General features: G+C 49.0%; 1 protein-coding gene across 2 annotated transcripts in view; it reads right to left on the reverse strand.

Annotated features, from left to right (window-relative positions):
• Positions 1–15589, reverse strand: part of BCR (BCR activator of RhoGEF and GTPase) — a 135497-nt gene that overhangs the window by 31650 nt on the left and 88258 nt on the right. For both annotated transcript variants that reach the window (XM_006266967.4, XM_019493679.2), the window contains exons 9-15: positions 7606–7727; positions 6578–6746; positions 5066–5185; positions 4036–4111; positions 3256–3360; positions 1711–1785; positions 622–719 (exon numbers count right to left, since the gene is read on the reverse strand). In XM_006266967.4, coding sequence (XP_006267029.1) covers positions 622–719; positions 1711–1785; positions 3256–3360; positions 4036–4111; positions 5066–5185; positions 6578–6746; positions 7606–7727 — 765 coding nt within the window. The remainder of the gene's footprint in view (positions 1–621; positions 720–1710; positions 1786–3255; positions 3361–4035; positions 4112–5065; positions 5186–6577; positions 6747–7605; positions 7728–15589) is intronic.

Consider the following 15589-nt stretch of genomic DNA (forward strand, 5'->3'; position numbering starts at 1 on the left):
AACCCATCTTGCCTAATGGAGTCAGTCTTCAGAGGGGCTGAACAGGACTGTGGTCAATACATGTAGGGGGTACTTTGGATACTGCCTGAAGAGAATGTCTGGTACCCTTGTTCATATTCTACTCATGGAGACAAAAAGAGGGTCCCATATTTCTGGCACTTAATTATGTTCCAATGCATTTAAAACAAACTTGCTACAAAGACCCAGGGTGCCTAAAACTGAGGGTTTAATAACTATCCCTTTCCTTCCAAAAACACTTTCTTATTCAATAAATTTCTACAGATGACACTTGCTTTTTTTTTTTTTTTTAATACCTTACATCTACTCAATTATCATTCATGTAATCATCTGCCTGACAATTCAATATCCCTCTGTGGCTGACAGACTCTCTTCATCAGTGATGCTGCAAGATAAATCACCCACAAATGCAAAGAGCCAAGAGGAAATGACAGGAGGCTTGCACAGAATGCGCTGTCAGATGCACTGTGCATGCTAAGAGTCCAGACTGCGCGGCACAGATTACACACTGAACAGCCTCTTCATTTCTAAATGTTCTGCCCTCAGGGGAATAATCAAGGTCCCACACATCAGACAATTCACACCATGAACACCACAACCCACCTCATTCCAATTGGGCTCCGTGGTATCCCTGTAAACACGGGTCTTAGCTTTGTTCACAAAATACCCGAAGGAATCCACCTCTAATGTGCAGTACAGATCTGGAGGGAAGACACAGAATCAAAACATTTGTTACAAGTACCAGAATCTCTTACTATCCAAACTGGCTCTTACGTGTTTCTTTACCTAAAGGCCTCTCTCTGCTGATGCTCCTAGCCCTGGCATAGCTAACTCATTGCAAACCCCAGTGTGGATGGGTTACATGGGTCAGCTAATCCAAACACCACATTTCACTGTTGAGAGCATCCCTAATGAGGAGTGGCTCCTGGGATAAGGTGTAAACATGACAGTAAAAACCTCTTCAGACCATTTACATATACTCCAAGTGGTTGGCATTCACTGATGCCAGAGAGTCTTCAATTCATCCTTAACTGGTAGAAGCTTCATGTCTTGTGCGTCAGAAAAGGTCCTCCGTGTACAGGAATAAATCCAGGGGCGGGGAGAGACAGTTACTCAGAGAGAAAGGTACCTGCCCTGCAAGGTAGGGGCTCTTCTAACTTTCATTAAAACCCCTGGAAAATTCCTCTGCTGACTTCACTGGAAACTGGACTGTGTTCTTCTTAAGTTACTTTAGCTGCTGCTGCTGAGAAAGGATTTCTCTCCTCACTCTGCTCAGCTTTGCCCAGTCCTTCAGCAAAACCTCAATCCTGTGTTTATTACCATCTCCTGGCTACTGTTACTATGATCTTAGAGATTCTGCCTGACACTTTCACTGTGGTGTTAAACAGGCTTGGAAAATGAACAATAAGGGAGCTAAGCAGGCAGGAAATACAGTAGCATCTTAACAGCAAAATGATTAGTTCTTGAGCCCCAGCTATTTGAGTGCCTTAACAGCACAAAAAGCTGCTTAGTATCCTGCCAAATTTGCACAGATGCCCCAACTCCTTTCCCACCTCACCAGTCTCTCAGGCACTGTAATCCCAGCTTAATCCCAGTCCTGCCACCTCGATACCCAAAATACCCCATACAATACAGCTCTACTAGCCAACTACCTCTGCACCTCCCCGAGTATATCACCTATCTGCAACTCACTTGAACTCTGTTTGAATCCTGTGGCAGAATGGACGATCACGTTCAGGAATCCATAGAGCCCGGGGGATTCATCATCTGTGCAAAAAGAGTTTGGTTACAGCTTAAAGGAAGGCCTGGAAATGAGACTTACTTCACTGAGATTTATGGGTGCATGGCAAAGCATCTATAAATGGGTCCCAGGCAAGGGAGAGCGAGGCAATGTTTTAATAAGGAGTTATAATTCATGTCATGCACTGCTCCTGCCCCAGGGCACTCCTGACAAATTGGGCAGTTGTACAATCATGCTTTACCATGTTTAAATATGTTTTTCTTTCCCATGTTGATGTGTGAAAAGCAGGAAATGGACTGGACTACAGGGAACACCATATACAGAGAACTACCAAACTCACAAACAGAACCAAACCCCAATGGAACACCGTAGGCCTCTACCCTGAGAACAGGATCCCCTTGTGCCTGGCCTCAAATTTACAAATCTAATGCTGCGCAGGCTTCTCCACAGTCTTCTTACTGCAACCAACACAGGGGCTTCCAAGCATGCGACTGGCCCCCCAGAGATTGGTTTCAGTTGATATTCTTGCGACTCAGGCAGCAGCAATGCCAGTCATTGCAATAGAAATTCCAGTCAGGTGCACAGGCCAAACATTTCAATCAGCATAAAAGCAATTTCCTGTTAATGCCTCCAGCCAACAAGCAGAGAGAGAGCAAAGCAGAACAGACTGTACCTCCCTTACCCTATCATCTGGAAATCCCCTGGCCTACCTTCTCTGCAGGAAGGACACCAGGGCTTACACCTTTTTCTCAGATCCAAATTGATCATCTTAAAATTGCCAGTTTAAAAAAAAACACCACCCAGGAGCAACTCTCATGGCTACATCTTCTGCTAGGAAAGCAGTAGGCTGGTCCTAGGACAACAGTTCCCAAATTCAGGGTTGCAACCTCAAATGGGGTGGTGAGCCCCACAGACATTGAATTAGACTGGAAGTTAGGTTTAGAGCCCCAAAGCAAGATCACAGTCTGGAAAACCAGGAACTGCTGCTATAGAAAGGAGGAGTGTGGCTGATCTGGCCAGGGGATGAATGATGTAAGGAGGAAAAAGGAAGAGGACTGAGTGCATATGAGTAATGGGAAAAATGAAAGAATTATCAAAATAAAAAGAAAATGTAACCAGAGCCAGTGGAAGATGTGGAGGATAGTGCAGAGACAGGCAGAGGTTCTGCATGCTCATGGGGGCAAAACCTAGTAAAAACAAGAAGTGCACGTGTTTTTCAGCCTTTATTTATACTGCAGAAATCAGTAATGGTAGGACCTCAGACCACACCATCCCAGCCCTGCTCCTTTCCTTTCTGCTGCTTCTTATCCACTCAAACTACACCATACAAGCTGGGTACATTTGGTCTCCAGCCATCGCTCTGCTGGGGCCACCAGTCTCTTGTGGCTCACTCAAAGCCTTTTATTGAAGGAAAAAAAACAGAAGAGGATAAGGAAAATATAAGAGGGAAGGCAGGACCTTGTTGTTTTTGACACCAGCTGTTGACAACCACTCACCTTCTTTATTGATGGTAAGGGGAATGTTGTGGACAGTCTGAAGCTTGACACATGAGTTGGTCAACATCTGGAGCTCCACTGATGTGAGCGAGAAGCTTTTAAAGCCTGCCAAGGAAATTCAGAGAGGCAATGGCATCAGCACAGGAAATGGCTTCTCAGGCACTGCCTGGTGACAATATAACAGAACATGCATGTAGCTAAAGGGAACCATAGATGAAGCCCTGATTTCCCATCAGTACCTCTAGGAGCCTGCTGCACATCTGCAAGTAACTCACTGATTTAATGTTCAGAGGATTAAAGTCTCTGGGCAGCACAAAAGGAACCAGAGACACTCCTCCTTGCAACCATAACCAACGCCATTCCAAAAAAAATGAGTCGTTCCTCTTCAGGTCAGAGACAGAGGGAAGGAATGGGCCTTTTACTGTGCTCCAAAAAGTATACAACTCCAGCTCTGGCTGGCTGATGCCAGAGGTGACTCCACTGCTGAGAGATTTCCTTGGCCCCCAACTCCCAAAGAGTCAGATCTGGGAGCTGCAATCAAACCCATCTTCCACTGGTCACAGCTGAAGTAAAAGGGCAGAAGGACAGAAAGCAGCCATGCTGGCCTCACAGGTCCTCTGGGGTAGGGAGTCAGCCTTACCTAACTCCCTGGGATTCAGATAGCCTTGGACAACCCTTATCCTTCCCCCAGCAGAGGAAGAGCACAAATGCTGCAGCTATTCAGCCAGACAGTCTGTGACTCCTTGAGACAGGGGCTCCAGCTGGCAGAGGGACACTTACATTTCTTCTGCTGTTCCCGGATGTTTTCTCTCCACTCCGCACGTTCGTAGTCTGATGAGATGAGGAACGTGTAACTCTGTGGAGAGAGTGTCAGGGAAACGGGGAGCACATCAGGTTGGACAGACATCAAAGATGCCTATGGTCCAAACATCAGCAAGCTGGATCTTGTAATGATCCAGCAACAAGTACATGTGGATGCTATGTCACCCACTTGCCCAGAGCAGGTCCGCTGCCCACCAGGCAAAGTCACATCTCACTGGTGCTCCTCCCAGCTCCTCACATCATTGAGCTGTTAATGTCCACTGAAATCGCAGCATTGTACTCTCCCTCCACCTTGTAACACCAACCAGCCAAGGCTACTGCAGTCCAAGTTACCACAAAGCACTGCCCTGCAAATGGCAGATGAGACTTGGGCTCCTGTAATAGCTGGATGCTGGACTTGGGCTCCTGTAATAGCCAGGTGCTCCCCACAACACCTCCTGGCTGTGCTCTGGTGCAGGGGTGGGCTGACACTGGTCTAGGAGGATAGACATCAAAGATGCCTATAGTCCAAACATCAGCAAGCTGGATCTTGTAATGATCCAGTGACAAGTGCATGCGGATGCTATATCACCCACCAACAGCAACACAGGCCTCTCCCATTTGCTACAGGAGACTCTCCAAGATTGTTTAACAACAGTAGTGCCAAAGCAGGTGGCTGTAATGGAACTGAGGCAAGGGGAGCCCCAGGTGAAGAGACATGGGCACTTCCACTCTGCCAGGGCAGAACCAAGCACACGCAGATGTCAGGGGAGGAGATGAGGCAGGGGGATCTGATTATGTTTGTGCAATGCAGACTGTCCAAATTAGCTGCTGTCCCCAGGCTGCTGCTCTGTGCCTGCTGCCAGCCATTAGTGTGCAGGACAACACTCAAGCCAACCCAATTTCTTTGCACCCAGAACAGCATCACAAAGAGGAAGTTACAAGCCTGCTTACACCACATCCACCACCCTGTACATGAGGCCTGGGCAAAGTGCGTGGAGCTACTCACCTTGCCATTGCGGTTGTGCACCCGGAAAGCCATGTTGGGGGACATCAGCAGCAGCAGGGACTCCTGCTCAGAGAGCTTCTTTTTCAACCTCTCAATGACTTTGCTGCCCTTATTCGCCTTCTGGAGAAAAGAAAGAGGCAACATGAAGGTCATGCTCCAGCACTGACACAGAGAATAAGACTAGGCTCAGCTTTTAGATTAATTTGCCCCTGCCCTCTATGAGAGGGCACAGCCCTATCCCAGGCAACAGAGGGCCTGCCAGCAAGGCAGGTAGGGCTCCACCCCACTCAGGGAAGTGGGAATTATAAGTTCAGTCAATAAATGTACTTCATGCTCTAGCCCTGAGTCCCACTTGCAGCTCATGTGAACAGCCCTTGCAGACCAAGGCGCTCTGAAGGGGAAGCCATTCACCAACCCAGGCAGAACAATGTATGCTCCAGTCCAGAGCAGCTGCAACTGCCACACAACAGCACAAAGGGTACTTGCAAGAGCATCTTTACTTAGGGAGCACACAGATAAAACAGCATCCTGGAGCCAGCATTCTATGTAGAGATAGCAGCCCATGATCCTTTCCCCATCCCTGTGAACCTGTTTTCTGAAGTCACCCACCACCAAGTTTTTCCTTGGACAAACCCTAGATCCTAGAATTCAACTAAGGCATTGTTTGGCCCTCATGCATCTAGAGACACCTGTAAACTGTGACTTAGCAGCTGAGTCAGCAAAAAGACTTTTCCCACAGGTGATTTCATACCACACCATTCTTCCTAGGTAACCCTCAGAGAGCTAGCAGGGACCATAGGGTTGAAATCCCCTTTGTAACTAGGGGCAAAAGGTGCAAGTGAAGGTCCGTGCACTTTGCTGGTCACTGGGCAGGGTCTCAGCAGTCACATCTTGGCTGTTCCCAGAATAGGCTGACTTGGATTCTACCATCTTTGAGAAAACCCAGACCTAGCAAATGAGGAAAGGCCAATGTTTAAAAACCACAGAGGCCCATAGTGGACAGTGAGCAACTAAAATATTCGATTAATTTCTCTGGACACCTCCTCCTCTAGGTCTCAAGCACACCTTAAAAGCTGGTATGGATGTAGCAAAAATTCTTCTCTGTTTACAACCAAAACCGTAAGAGCCACACAATGCTCCTCTCAGTTCATGCTTCCAGCTAGAGCAGAGCCAAAATCTAACACCAGCAGAGGGCATGGAGATGAGAGGCAAAGAGTTAACCTACAGCTGCTATGTGAAGATACTGAGCCTTTGTCATTCCCATGTGCTTACAGGACACCAGCACTCAGGGTTCAGCATATAAACCCTGAGTTTGGCCTCATAACAGCAAACTGCATATCAGGTACACATGTAACTAGTACTTTAGTTGTCCTGGGGGCCTCATCCAAGTAGCATGGCTTAGCAGGACTATTGGGAAACCACACTCATTCACCCCAGGGCAGTGCCTTGTCTCCCAATTGAGATGCAGTACATGCTCTGTGCTGGAGGAAAAGTTCTGCTGTTCACCAGTACCTTTTCCCGCTGGATGTCATTCTTGATCTGGGAAATCTTGATCTTCATGGCATCCAGCTCCTCATCAGGCACAAGTGGGATGTTAGGCACAGCCTCGGCCTCGTCCACTGTCTGGAAGCTGAGGTCTGTGAGCGGAATGTACCATTTACAATCATACTGCTGGCTTTTCCTGGAAGGGAGAGGGGACACAACTTTAAGACATTTATGCTCCCTCAGCTCCTGGCTTGTTCTCCTGACTTATTTCAGCTCTGCAGGTCATAGGGTGGTGTCAACAGATGTAGCTCACTCTAATCTCTACCATGGAAGCACAGTGTGGCTGGGGCTGCTCCTCAGCAATAAAGCTTGGAAAGAGCCATTCCCATTTCAGTGCAATGAACAGCATGGTGCCCTCCAACACTGCAAGCCTACTGCCTCTGGTCCTGGAGGATAGCGATGTTTTTTCTGAACATCGTGATCTCTTTAAACAAACCCCCCTCGGAGGCAGAACTGGCAGCTTTCTATGTGACAGCTGATGATACAATGCTATGCCACCGGGTGACCCATTGGCTTGAGGGAAATGAACTCAGGACCTCTGGATCAATGAAACTGTGAGCCTCTACTGAGCAGGGCAGAAAACCCAACGCTGCTGGCTCAAAGGCTGAGGCAGACTCAGAAAGGACTATGTGGTCTAGCCATCAAAAGGGAGATAGAGGCCACCACTATGTGAGGGCACCATGCAACTGGAACTGAAGTACTATGGCAAGGGGTATTATGAGAGATAAAATTAAAGGAGACTAATGGCATTTGGCCCACACTCCAAAGTCAACAAGCCCACTCTTCAGCAGGTTGCAGTGTTCAACTCCTCACGTGACAGGAGGGCAGCTTTATGCTGCTGCAGGCACTATCTGGCTGCTCCTTCTACATGCGGTGCCCTCGCTCAGTTTGTTCACACAAACCCAGCTTGCTCTCGCTGGACCAGGTTTCTGTCCTGCCCAGCACTTGGCTGACTGTGGGGTGCCAAACACAGGGCCCAGCATGGGACATCTCACCCTCCAATCTGCTTCTTGAGCTTGGCACACAGGAACAGGTCAGTGAAAAGAAAGACGTGGCGCAGCTTCCGAGCCCCCTCAACCAGCTCCACCATGAAACTGTCCTTCAGGAGCTGCCGGTGCTGTGGATAAGGAAGAGATGGTGCTAGTTAGGGCAGGAAGGGGCCCCAAGCCATCACATGTCTCTTGCTAGCAGTGCACCCTTGTGACAACTCTCCTGGTACCCACTCCCACCAAGACCAGCTCCCCACATGACCAATCGCTGCCCACCCCAGTGCTCTGCCTCCAGGACCTGGGGCCCATTGCTTTAGGCATTTAATTGATTAGCCTGTTTGCCTACTTCTTTCCCCCATCCACACTCTTAATGGGGGCATTATAATCTGAGGTGAAGGCAGCTCTCTGGCTTCCTCAGACCCCAACAACTATAAATGTGCTTGCACAAACACACCGTGATCTGTGACTGGGCTAGGACCATCCTCACTGGGACTATTCCCATCCATAGAGTTATTTGTTTGCTGACATGCAGTGCCCAGTCTGAGAAAGCGGCCAAGTGTCAGGTGTATAGCTTTGAACCAGGATCAAATCTCTACCCACCAGTCAGGGAGATGCCAGGCAGATTGAAGCAAGGAGAAGAGAGCTACAGACACTCAGTTACCTACAACCTGCTGCCAACTCTGAAAGGCTCAGCCAGAACCTCCATGCAAGGCTCCCCTTTCCAGCCACTCCTGAACTTAAGAGTTTTCCTTTGGGGCTGAAACCTCCCCTGCCTGATTTCTGACCACAGGAAGCCTCCCTGGAAACATTCAATACTATCTTTCAGCTAGCAAGTCACTGCCAGGCCACTGGCGCACATACACATAGGGCTTGCCAACCTCTATAATTTCTGTTACTCCACCATTCATCAGGAGAGGGCAGCAGACACCACCTCTCCATTAAGTTATTGCTGCTGCCCCCATAGGCTACTACCCAGTCCAGGCCAAGATCAAGCTATGCTGTGTAGAGTAAAGGGGAACCCACATATCCCTTCCTCACCTGTCCCTAAACACATGCCAGGCTAAACCTCCAACCTTCTAAACAGTACAAAAAGTCCTGCTGCTTCCTTATTACCACAAGCCCTGCTGAGGGACCGTGACCCACTCACACAAGGTATATCTGGCAAATTCACCCATGTTCCCAAATCAGCCTCTGTTTAAACAGAACCATCTGGATATGTTTTTCCCTTGCATCTATTTAAAGCTTTTTTATATTCCCTATAAAATTCCCCCAAAGCACAAGACAGGAGAGACAGCTATAGTGACAGGATGGAGTGGCACCACTCTGCTCCTTTCAGAAGCAAGGCTCCTAGTTTCCAGGGTCTCAGGGAGTTTCTCAAGCTAATTGGACATTTTTACACATGCTCTGGGAGGCATGGGGGGACGCTTTAATTATCAAGTCATGTTAATTAAAAGTGCCCAACTGTCACATGTATCAATCAGTGTCCCTGCATTGAAAAAATGGTGGTGGGGTGCTTTAAACTAATGCTTGTTTGACGAGCTATAGTTTTAAGTGCCTCACCGCCATTTTTCAGTGCAGGGACACTGATACGCAGGACACTAGAGTCTGCTGCAGCGCGTTAATTTCCACAATCCATTAATTCGAGTTAATTCATCAAGTCTGTTCCGATGTGCTGGATTTCTGTCTGCTCTGATGCTCTGTATAGGAGCCCACTGGTTCACATCAGGGAGTGATAGCGTTCCCCACGTCTCTGTTTTGTTAAAGCTATGCCTCTGATGTAAATACTGGCGTATTATTCAAACCAAGCCAGACAGCACATGTTCTTACCAACAAGCCCCAAAAAGTTCCCAGCCTAGGTTTCTGCTCAGACCTTCCCAAGAGGGCCAGTGGGCATCTGAGGGTGAGGTTGGGAAAGGTGAAATCTTGTTGCTTTCAAAACAGAGTTTGGGGGGTTTCAATTTGGGGATAAGCTTGATGCTCACAAAAGAGAAAAGCTTCTAGCTGTCTGGACCCAGGCACTGAGCGGGTGGATGTCCTGCTAGTTTCCCCAAGCAGCTTTGCCAATGTACATTCATCCCAGCCTGCCACACAGGCACCCACTTCCACCTAGATACTGAGGAAACTGGGTGCTTCGCTCACATATTATGGCATGATATTATGACATGACAGCATTATTCTAGCCTTACTCACAACAAGCCTCCAGTCCCACACCCAGGGCTCTACACCACCCCCCCGCTACCCAGTACCAGGACTCTTACATGCAGAATCTACCAGTTTTCAGACAGCAGCAGTGGTCAGCTTTGTGATGCCTCTGACTGGGAAAAAGTGGAGTCTGGAAGGGGCTGTGACATCTAGATAGTTACTTGGGGCCAACTTAGAGTTTATGTTACAGACTCCCAGGGGACTGGCCAAAGTGTTAGCTCACTGCAAAGTTCAACATACCCACAACACTCATTGCCCAGCACAGGGGTCTTTGCCTGGATCCTCCCCACCTGCCTCCCTATATGCTGAGATGTGGGAGCCAGGAGCAGACATAGTGAAGAATACAAGAGCTCGATGCATCTTAAGCAGCACCTCATCCCCACCTTCATGCTTTGAGCATCATGAAACCTTCAGTACAGACAAAGATGATGCATTCTCCCAACACCACAGCGGCACTATAACCACTGCTGAGTTCTGGGGAGCACGAACTAGCATCAGTCCCAAAGACACCTGCCTATCTCAGATCTGACAGCCATGCTACAGTCACTAGCAAGGAACGCCCCACCCTTCCCTGGTGCCAAGAAAATGAACCTGCCCCCTACCAGCCAACTGCACTCTCTCAGGGCAGGATGCTGGGGGGCCATGCTATCCAACAGTGACTCAGGCTCAGAAAGGCCCATGCTAGTTTGATTTTAGGTGGGAGCAAGTCTTTTGGATTCTCCTCTCCAAACCCGTAGAGAATGCAGAACACTTGCCTGCATTGATGTCTCTACTGTTCATGTCTACTCCTTTTCCTCCCGTCATGCCCTCAAGGACTAGTGACCTCCAACCCTGACAGGGAACTAGAAGTGCTCAGCTATAAACCAAGGATGCTTCTAGTCAATGGTAAAAAACCCACTTCCCACAGCTGGGAAGGATTTGACTTAAGAGGTAAAGGAAGCTGGGAAGGAGGAAGTTTTCAGCAATCCAGACCTCTAACTTAGATCTGAAGAATACTAATTATGATGCAAATCAGCTCAGCTCCTTTGTGGTGCAAAGAGCAAACAGCTCCTTGTTGCCAGCCACTCACTCACCATCCTTAGGTGTAAATATGTTCTCACGCCTCGTTACACAGCTGCCATCCTGGGGTGCAACGCGCAGTGCCGACTGCCTGCTCTTTCCCCACTCTAAGGGGCAAATGGCATCATCCTGTCCTGGGGGAGGCAGCTGAAAGGCTCATTCTGGCAGAGTTAGGCAGGTAAGAACTGTGGAGACTCACCAGTCATCAACCTAACAAGGTGCTGGTTGTTTGCTCAATAGCCAAGAAGGAGGTTCCTTCACAGAGCCAATGGGAACAGGATCAGGCCCATTACTTACAGCTTCTGCCCTGCTGAAGGGAAACCATTTGTCTACACTCCCATCTGAAAACAAAAGGGCTGGCTCAAAGGCAGCTCTCATCCAAAGAGCTGCCCCCTCAAGGCAAGGCTCCTATCCTCCTGAGAGATCACTGGCTTACTGAAATTCTCCTTGCATCCAGGGCCTCACAGGGGGCCATCAACCTCTAGTGCCATGCTGTTGGCAGAGCGCCTCCTTCTGAAGTGCATTCTCTGCCAGGCTAGGGGTGTCTGCCAATGGTCTGATGCTTTGATTCCTTGACACAGGGGAAGGAGGACACAAGCTCATGTGAGCAGTTTGACAATTCACCTGTTCTGCTGCAGCCAGGGTGGTCAGTCCTGCCTGGTTCTGTCAATGATTCAATTGCAAGGGTACAAGACTCTCGGAGAATGGAACATCATCTCTGCAAGCAACAAATACCTGGACCAGGGCTCAAAGCAGAACCTGGCAACATGAGCGGAATGATGATAGGACCTACCTGGCCCCCCCATCAAGAGAAGAGTGTGAGGAAGGGGGTGACAGAGCAAAGGCAGTGACTAAGCGAGACTGACACGCTAGTATAAACACTGTCATGTGGCATTAGGGTCACAAGCCCATCTGCAGTCATACCCCCACCTTCCCCCAGGCCCCAGTCAGAGCATCCATTACCCTGTTCACAATAATCTCAGCAGCAAAAATCACCTGTGTAGCTTATGCCTAAGAACAGGCAGGCAGACTTCTGTCAAATGGCAGGTCCCCATTTACTTAAAGTTCTACATCCAAAATTTCCCATCAACTCAAACAATAAGTTCAGTAACACATGGCCCAGAGCCTGGCTGTGATGCTGACAGCTATGCTCCTGCCAGCATGCTCATCTGCTCAGGTGGTTATTTTAATCAGCATTCAGAGGAGTCACCCAGATCCACGAGACAAAGCATTCTCATCCAGAAAGGAGCCCCTTGGGAGGCCTGGCCAAGGATGTATTTCAGTCAAGCACAGGAAGTCATGGTAGAGGCAGAGGGGATGTATTCCAGTCAGCAGCTCAAAGAGAAACACTGTGCAGGTCTACACATTCATTAATATGCCATAATTATGGTGCATTAAGTTTAATACCTGTAATAACAGGTACTAATTTAACATGCTGTAATTGGCACTACTGCGCATTAGTGCGGATGAATGCTTTTTGTGTGATGCTTAATGCCCATTGGACTGAATCTACTGCACATTAGTACAGAAGAATGTTTTTTGTGTGATGCTTAATGCCCACTGGATTAATCTACCACGCATTAGTGCATTGGCACAGTTTTTACCATCGTGCTAATGCACAGTAGAATTAGTCCAAAGGGCATTAAGCAACACATGTAGAGATGCCCACTGAGGGGGCTCTTCTCTTTAAAAAGCCCTAGCACGTGCATCCGTTTAGAAGATCTCTTGGCAAGGGCAACTCCTGGAGACATCACCTTGCAAGGCCTCATCTACCTTGCATGAAGCAGGGAGACTACAGAGGGGATCTGTGGAACAGCTTGTTATTTCTCTCCCCACAGGAGAGCACTGAGCTTGATCCAGGGGAAGGATTTAACTGCCAGCATCCCCTGGGCATTCTTTAGAGCTGGGTACAATAGGTGTGCCCCAGGCTACTTAGCCCTGACTGGACTGTGGGGGAGAATTTCCAGTAGGGAGCTATTAGGGTCATATTCTTTCCTGTGATGACTTATCTTGCTAGAAGGGTTCAGCAGGTCAAAGGGAAACAATTAAAGGATTTCCCAACCAGCTTACAACCCACCTCTCCCCAGCCTCCAGGAGTGAGTCAGCATGGTCTTCATTCCTCCCCACTCAGTAAGCACTGAAGGCCTTCCTACTATCTGACCCCACATGCCCTGCCAGACACCTGGTCTCAGTCACAGGGGTCTCTCCTAAGCAGGCTGGGAACAAAGGAAGCAGATTTCTGTGAGGAGCTCCACAGAGAGAACCCACTGCTCTGGTTCCCTACCCAAACAGATTTCCCCTAGCTGTAGGTGCGAGAGACCTAGGGAGCCTCCTGGCAGAGACCAGCCAGCCTAACAGACATGATCCCTCTCCCGTGCCTGGGCCTGGAAAACTCTTGATCCCTCTCTGATGGTGCAAGATGCGTGCTGTCATGTGCCCTTTGGATGTTTATACACACGCTCCAGGAGTGGAGGGGGGGAGGCATTTTAATTAGAGTGGCTCTGAGAGCTGCATTAATCAAAGTGCCCAGAGTGTCATGTGTATCAGCATTCCTGTGCCAAAAAATGGTGGCAGACGCACTTTAACAAAAGTTAAAACAAGCTTTAGTTAAAGTGCCCCTGTCACCATTCTTCAGCATGGGGATGCTGATGCATGTGATGCTGGCGTCTGCTGGAGCGCGGTAATTACCACACTCCAGCAGACTCAATTAATCAAGTCTGCTCCGATGCACTGTAATTACAGCAGGTCAAAGCAGCTTTGCTGCACTTGTATAGGTACCCTTTCACTCCAGATGGTGCTGCAGGATGCCAGGTTGTCTGAGGAGGGTTGGGCTGTACAACTTGCAAGGACTACTCACATCTGGAGTTTAAGATCTATAAAAGAGCTGCCTCTACATACTGGAGCTGAGAAGGGATTTTTATCCTGCATGGTGACACAGAAGGACTGCAGCACACATGTGGATGACAGTGACAGGAAGGACTGGAACATGTGCAAGGCAGGAGGAGGAGGGCGGCACTGCAGAAGGGGATGGTTGCTGGCACACGTCATTAAGGAAGAGGTGGTTTGGCTTTCTGCAGAGTGTAGGAGGAAAATGTTTCCTCATGTTGTGCATGTGATGCAAGAGCAGTGCTCCAGAGTAATGGGATGATCTGCCTGGGGAGTTAATGGACTTCTCAGAAAATCCTACCAGCTTCTCTTATTTCAAAGCTACCATCACTAGGAGCTGGTGGACTCTGGCAGAGAGACAATACTGAAAAGCCTCTAGAAGAGCATTTCAGAGTATGCTGAAGCAGGCAGCCTCTGTTTAGGACCATTGGGCTCTGAGCCAGGCACAGCCACCAGTGTCTGAGACTACCCCATGAGCCTCATATAGCTCCAGTTTCCATGCCCATCCCCATGCAGAGAGCCCTGTTCTCTCTCTTTCCCTGCCACACTCTACCTAGTCAGGCTGCAGCCTGAACCGATGAAACTGCCGCTCAAAGGTTACCTAGCTACCTCCCCACAGGCAGTTCACTAACAGCTGCACTGACCAGCCAGCCTCAGAGACATGGTAGCTGCAACAGCTCAGATGCTGTGGAGAAGACGGTGACACATGAACAAGAGAAGTCCTCTCACCCCTGTAGAGAAAATAAGCACCCTGCCCATCACATACACAGGCTGCACACCGAGGGGTGGGGGAGACTGAATGCTCCCCCACCCTGCAGGCCAGGTGAGATCTGCAGAGCCACTCCCAGACCTTGCCCTCCTTTTCTCCCAGCTTTTAATCACAAATTAGTGTCTCAACCACTTCTCCAGACTGTAAAGAAAATGCAGGATTCTGCCCCCTCCTCACATCTGGGCCACACTGGTCCCATACGCTCACGGAGTCACCTTCAACCCTGGGACTGGCTTGTCTTTCAGCACCCAAAGTATCAAATGCATGGATTGCACAACAAACGGAGCTGAGTCTGCTGCTCCCCCTGCCCAGTCAGCACCACTGTCTGCCACAGCAAGAGCTTGTGCCAGAAAGGATGATAACAAACAGCAATTAAAGGCTGTGAGGGTACAGGGCTGAGCTGTCCTTGCTATTCCACAAGGTCCCCATGGATCGTGTTGCTCACAGACCAGGAGTGCCTAGACTCACTCAATATTTTGTAATTAGTTTACAGACATATTTTACCTCTCCATCCTACCTGCCCTCTCAGAGAACAGTGCATTTGCTCCTTCTGAGCCCTCCTGTTCTGGAGGTGTGAGGAATGCTATCACCATATGTTGTTCCCTGAAACATGCACCTCACCCACCTCGGTGCACTAGGCCTGTCCCATGAGGCAGCACTGTTCTAGGGGGATCTTTTTACTCCTTAAGAGCCCAATCCTCCAGCCCTCATGTGTGTACAGCTTCATCTTGAGTTATGCTATGCCTAAAGGGAAGAGCATGGGGCTGGAACAGGGAGTGGGAAGTGGCTTACAGTGAAAGAACAGGATGAACATAGTGGATCAATAAGTCCAGTAGCACCTCAGGTCATACCTTACCCAGAAAAGGGGAGGGTGTATGTGTGTTCTCAGCTGTGGGGCCCTGTGTTCAGCCCTGACCTGCATTCCCTATTAGCAGCCCCTAGGGAGATTAGCTACTGGCTGCTTTCACAAATTCAAAGCAATCCAGCAAAAGAAAGCAGGAGCGAGAGGCAGGGCAAGGGATTTACACTCTCCCAGCACTGTGCTCACCAAAGGGGAAGAACACTCCACATTAA

Source organism: Alligator mississippiensis, chromosome 10 (genome assembly GCF_030867095.1).
Source record: "Alligator mississippiensis isolate rAllMis1 chromosome 10, rAllMis1, whole genome shotgun sequence".
NCBI lineage: Eukaryota > Metazoa > Chordata > Crocodylia > Alligatoridae > Alligator > Alligator mississippiensis.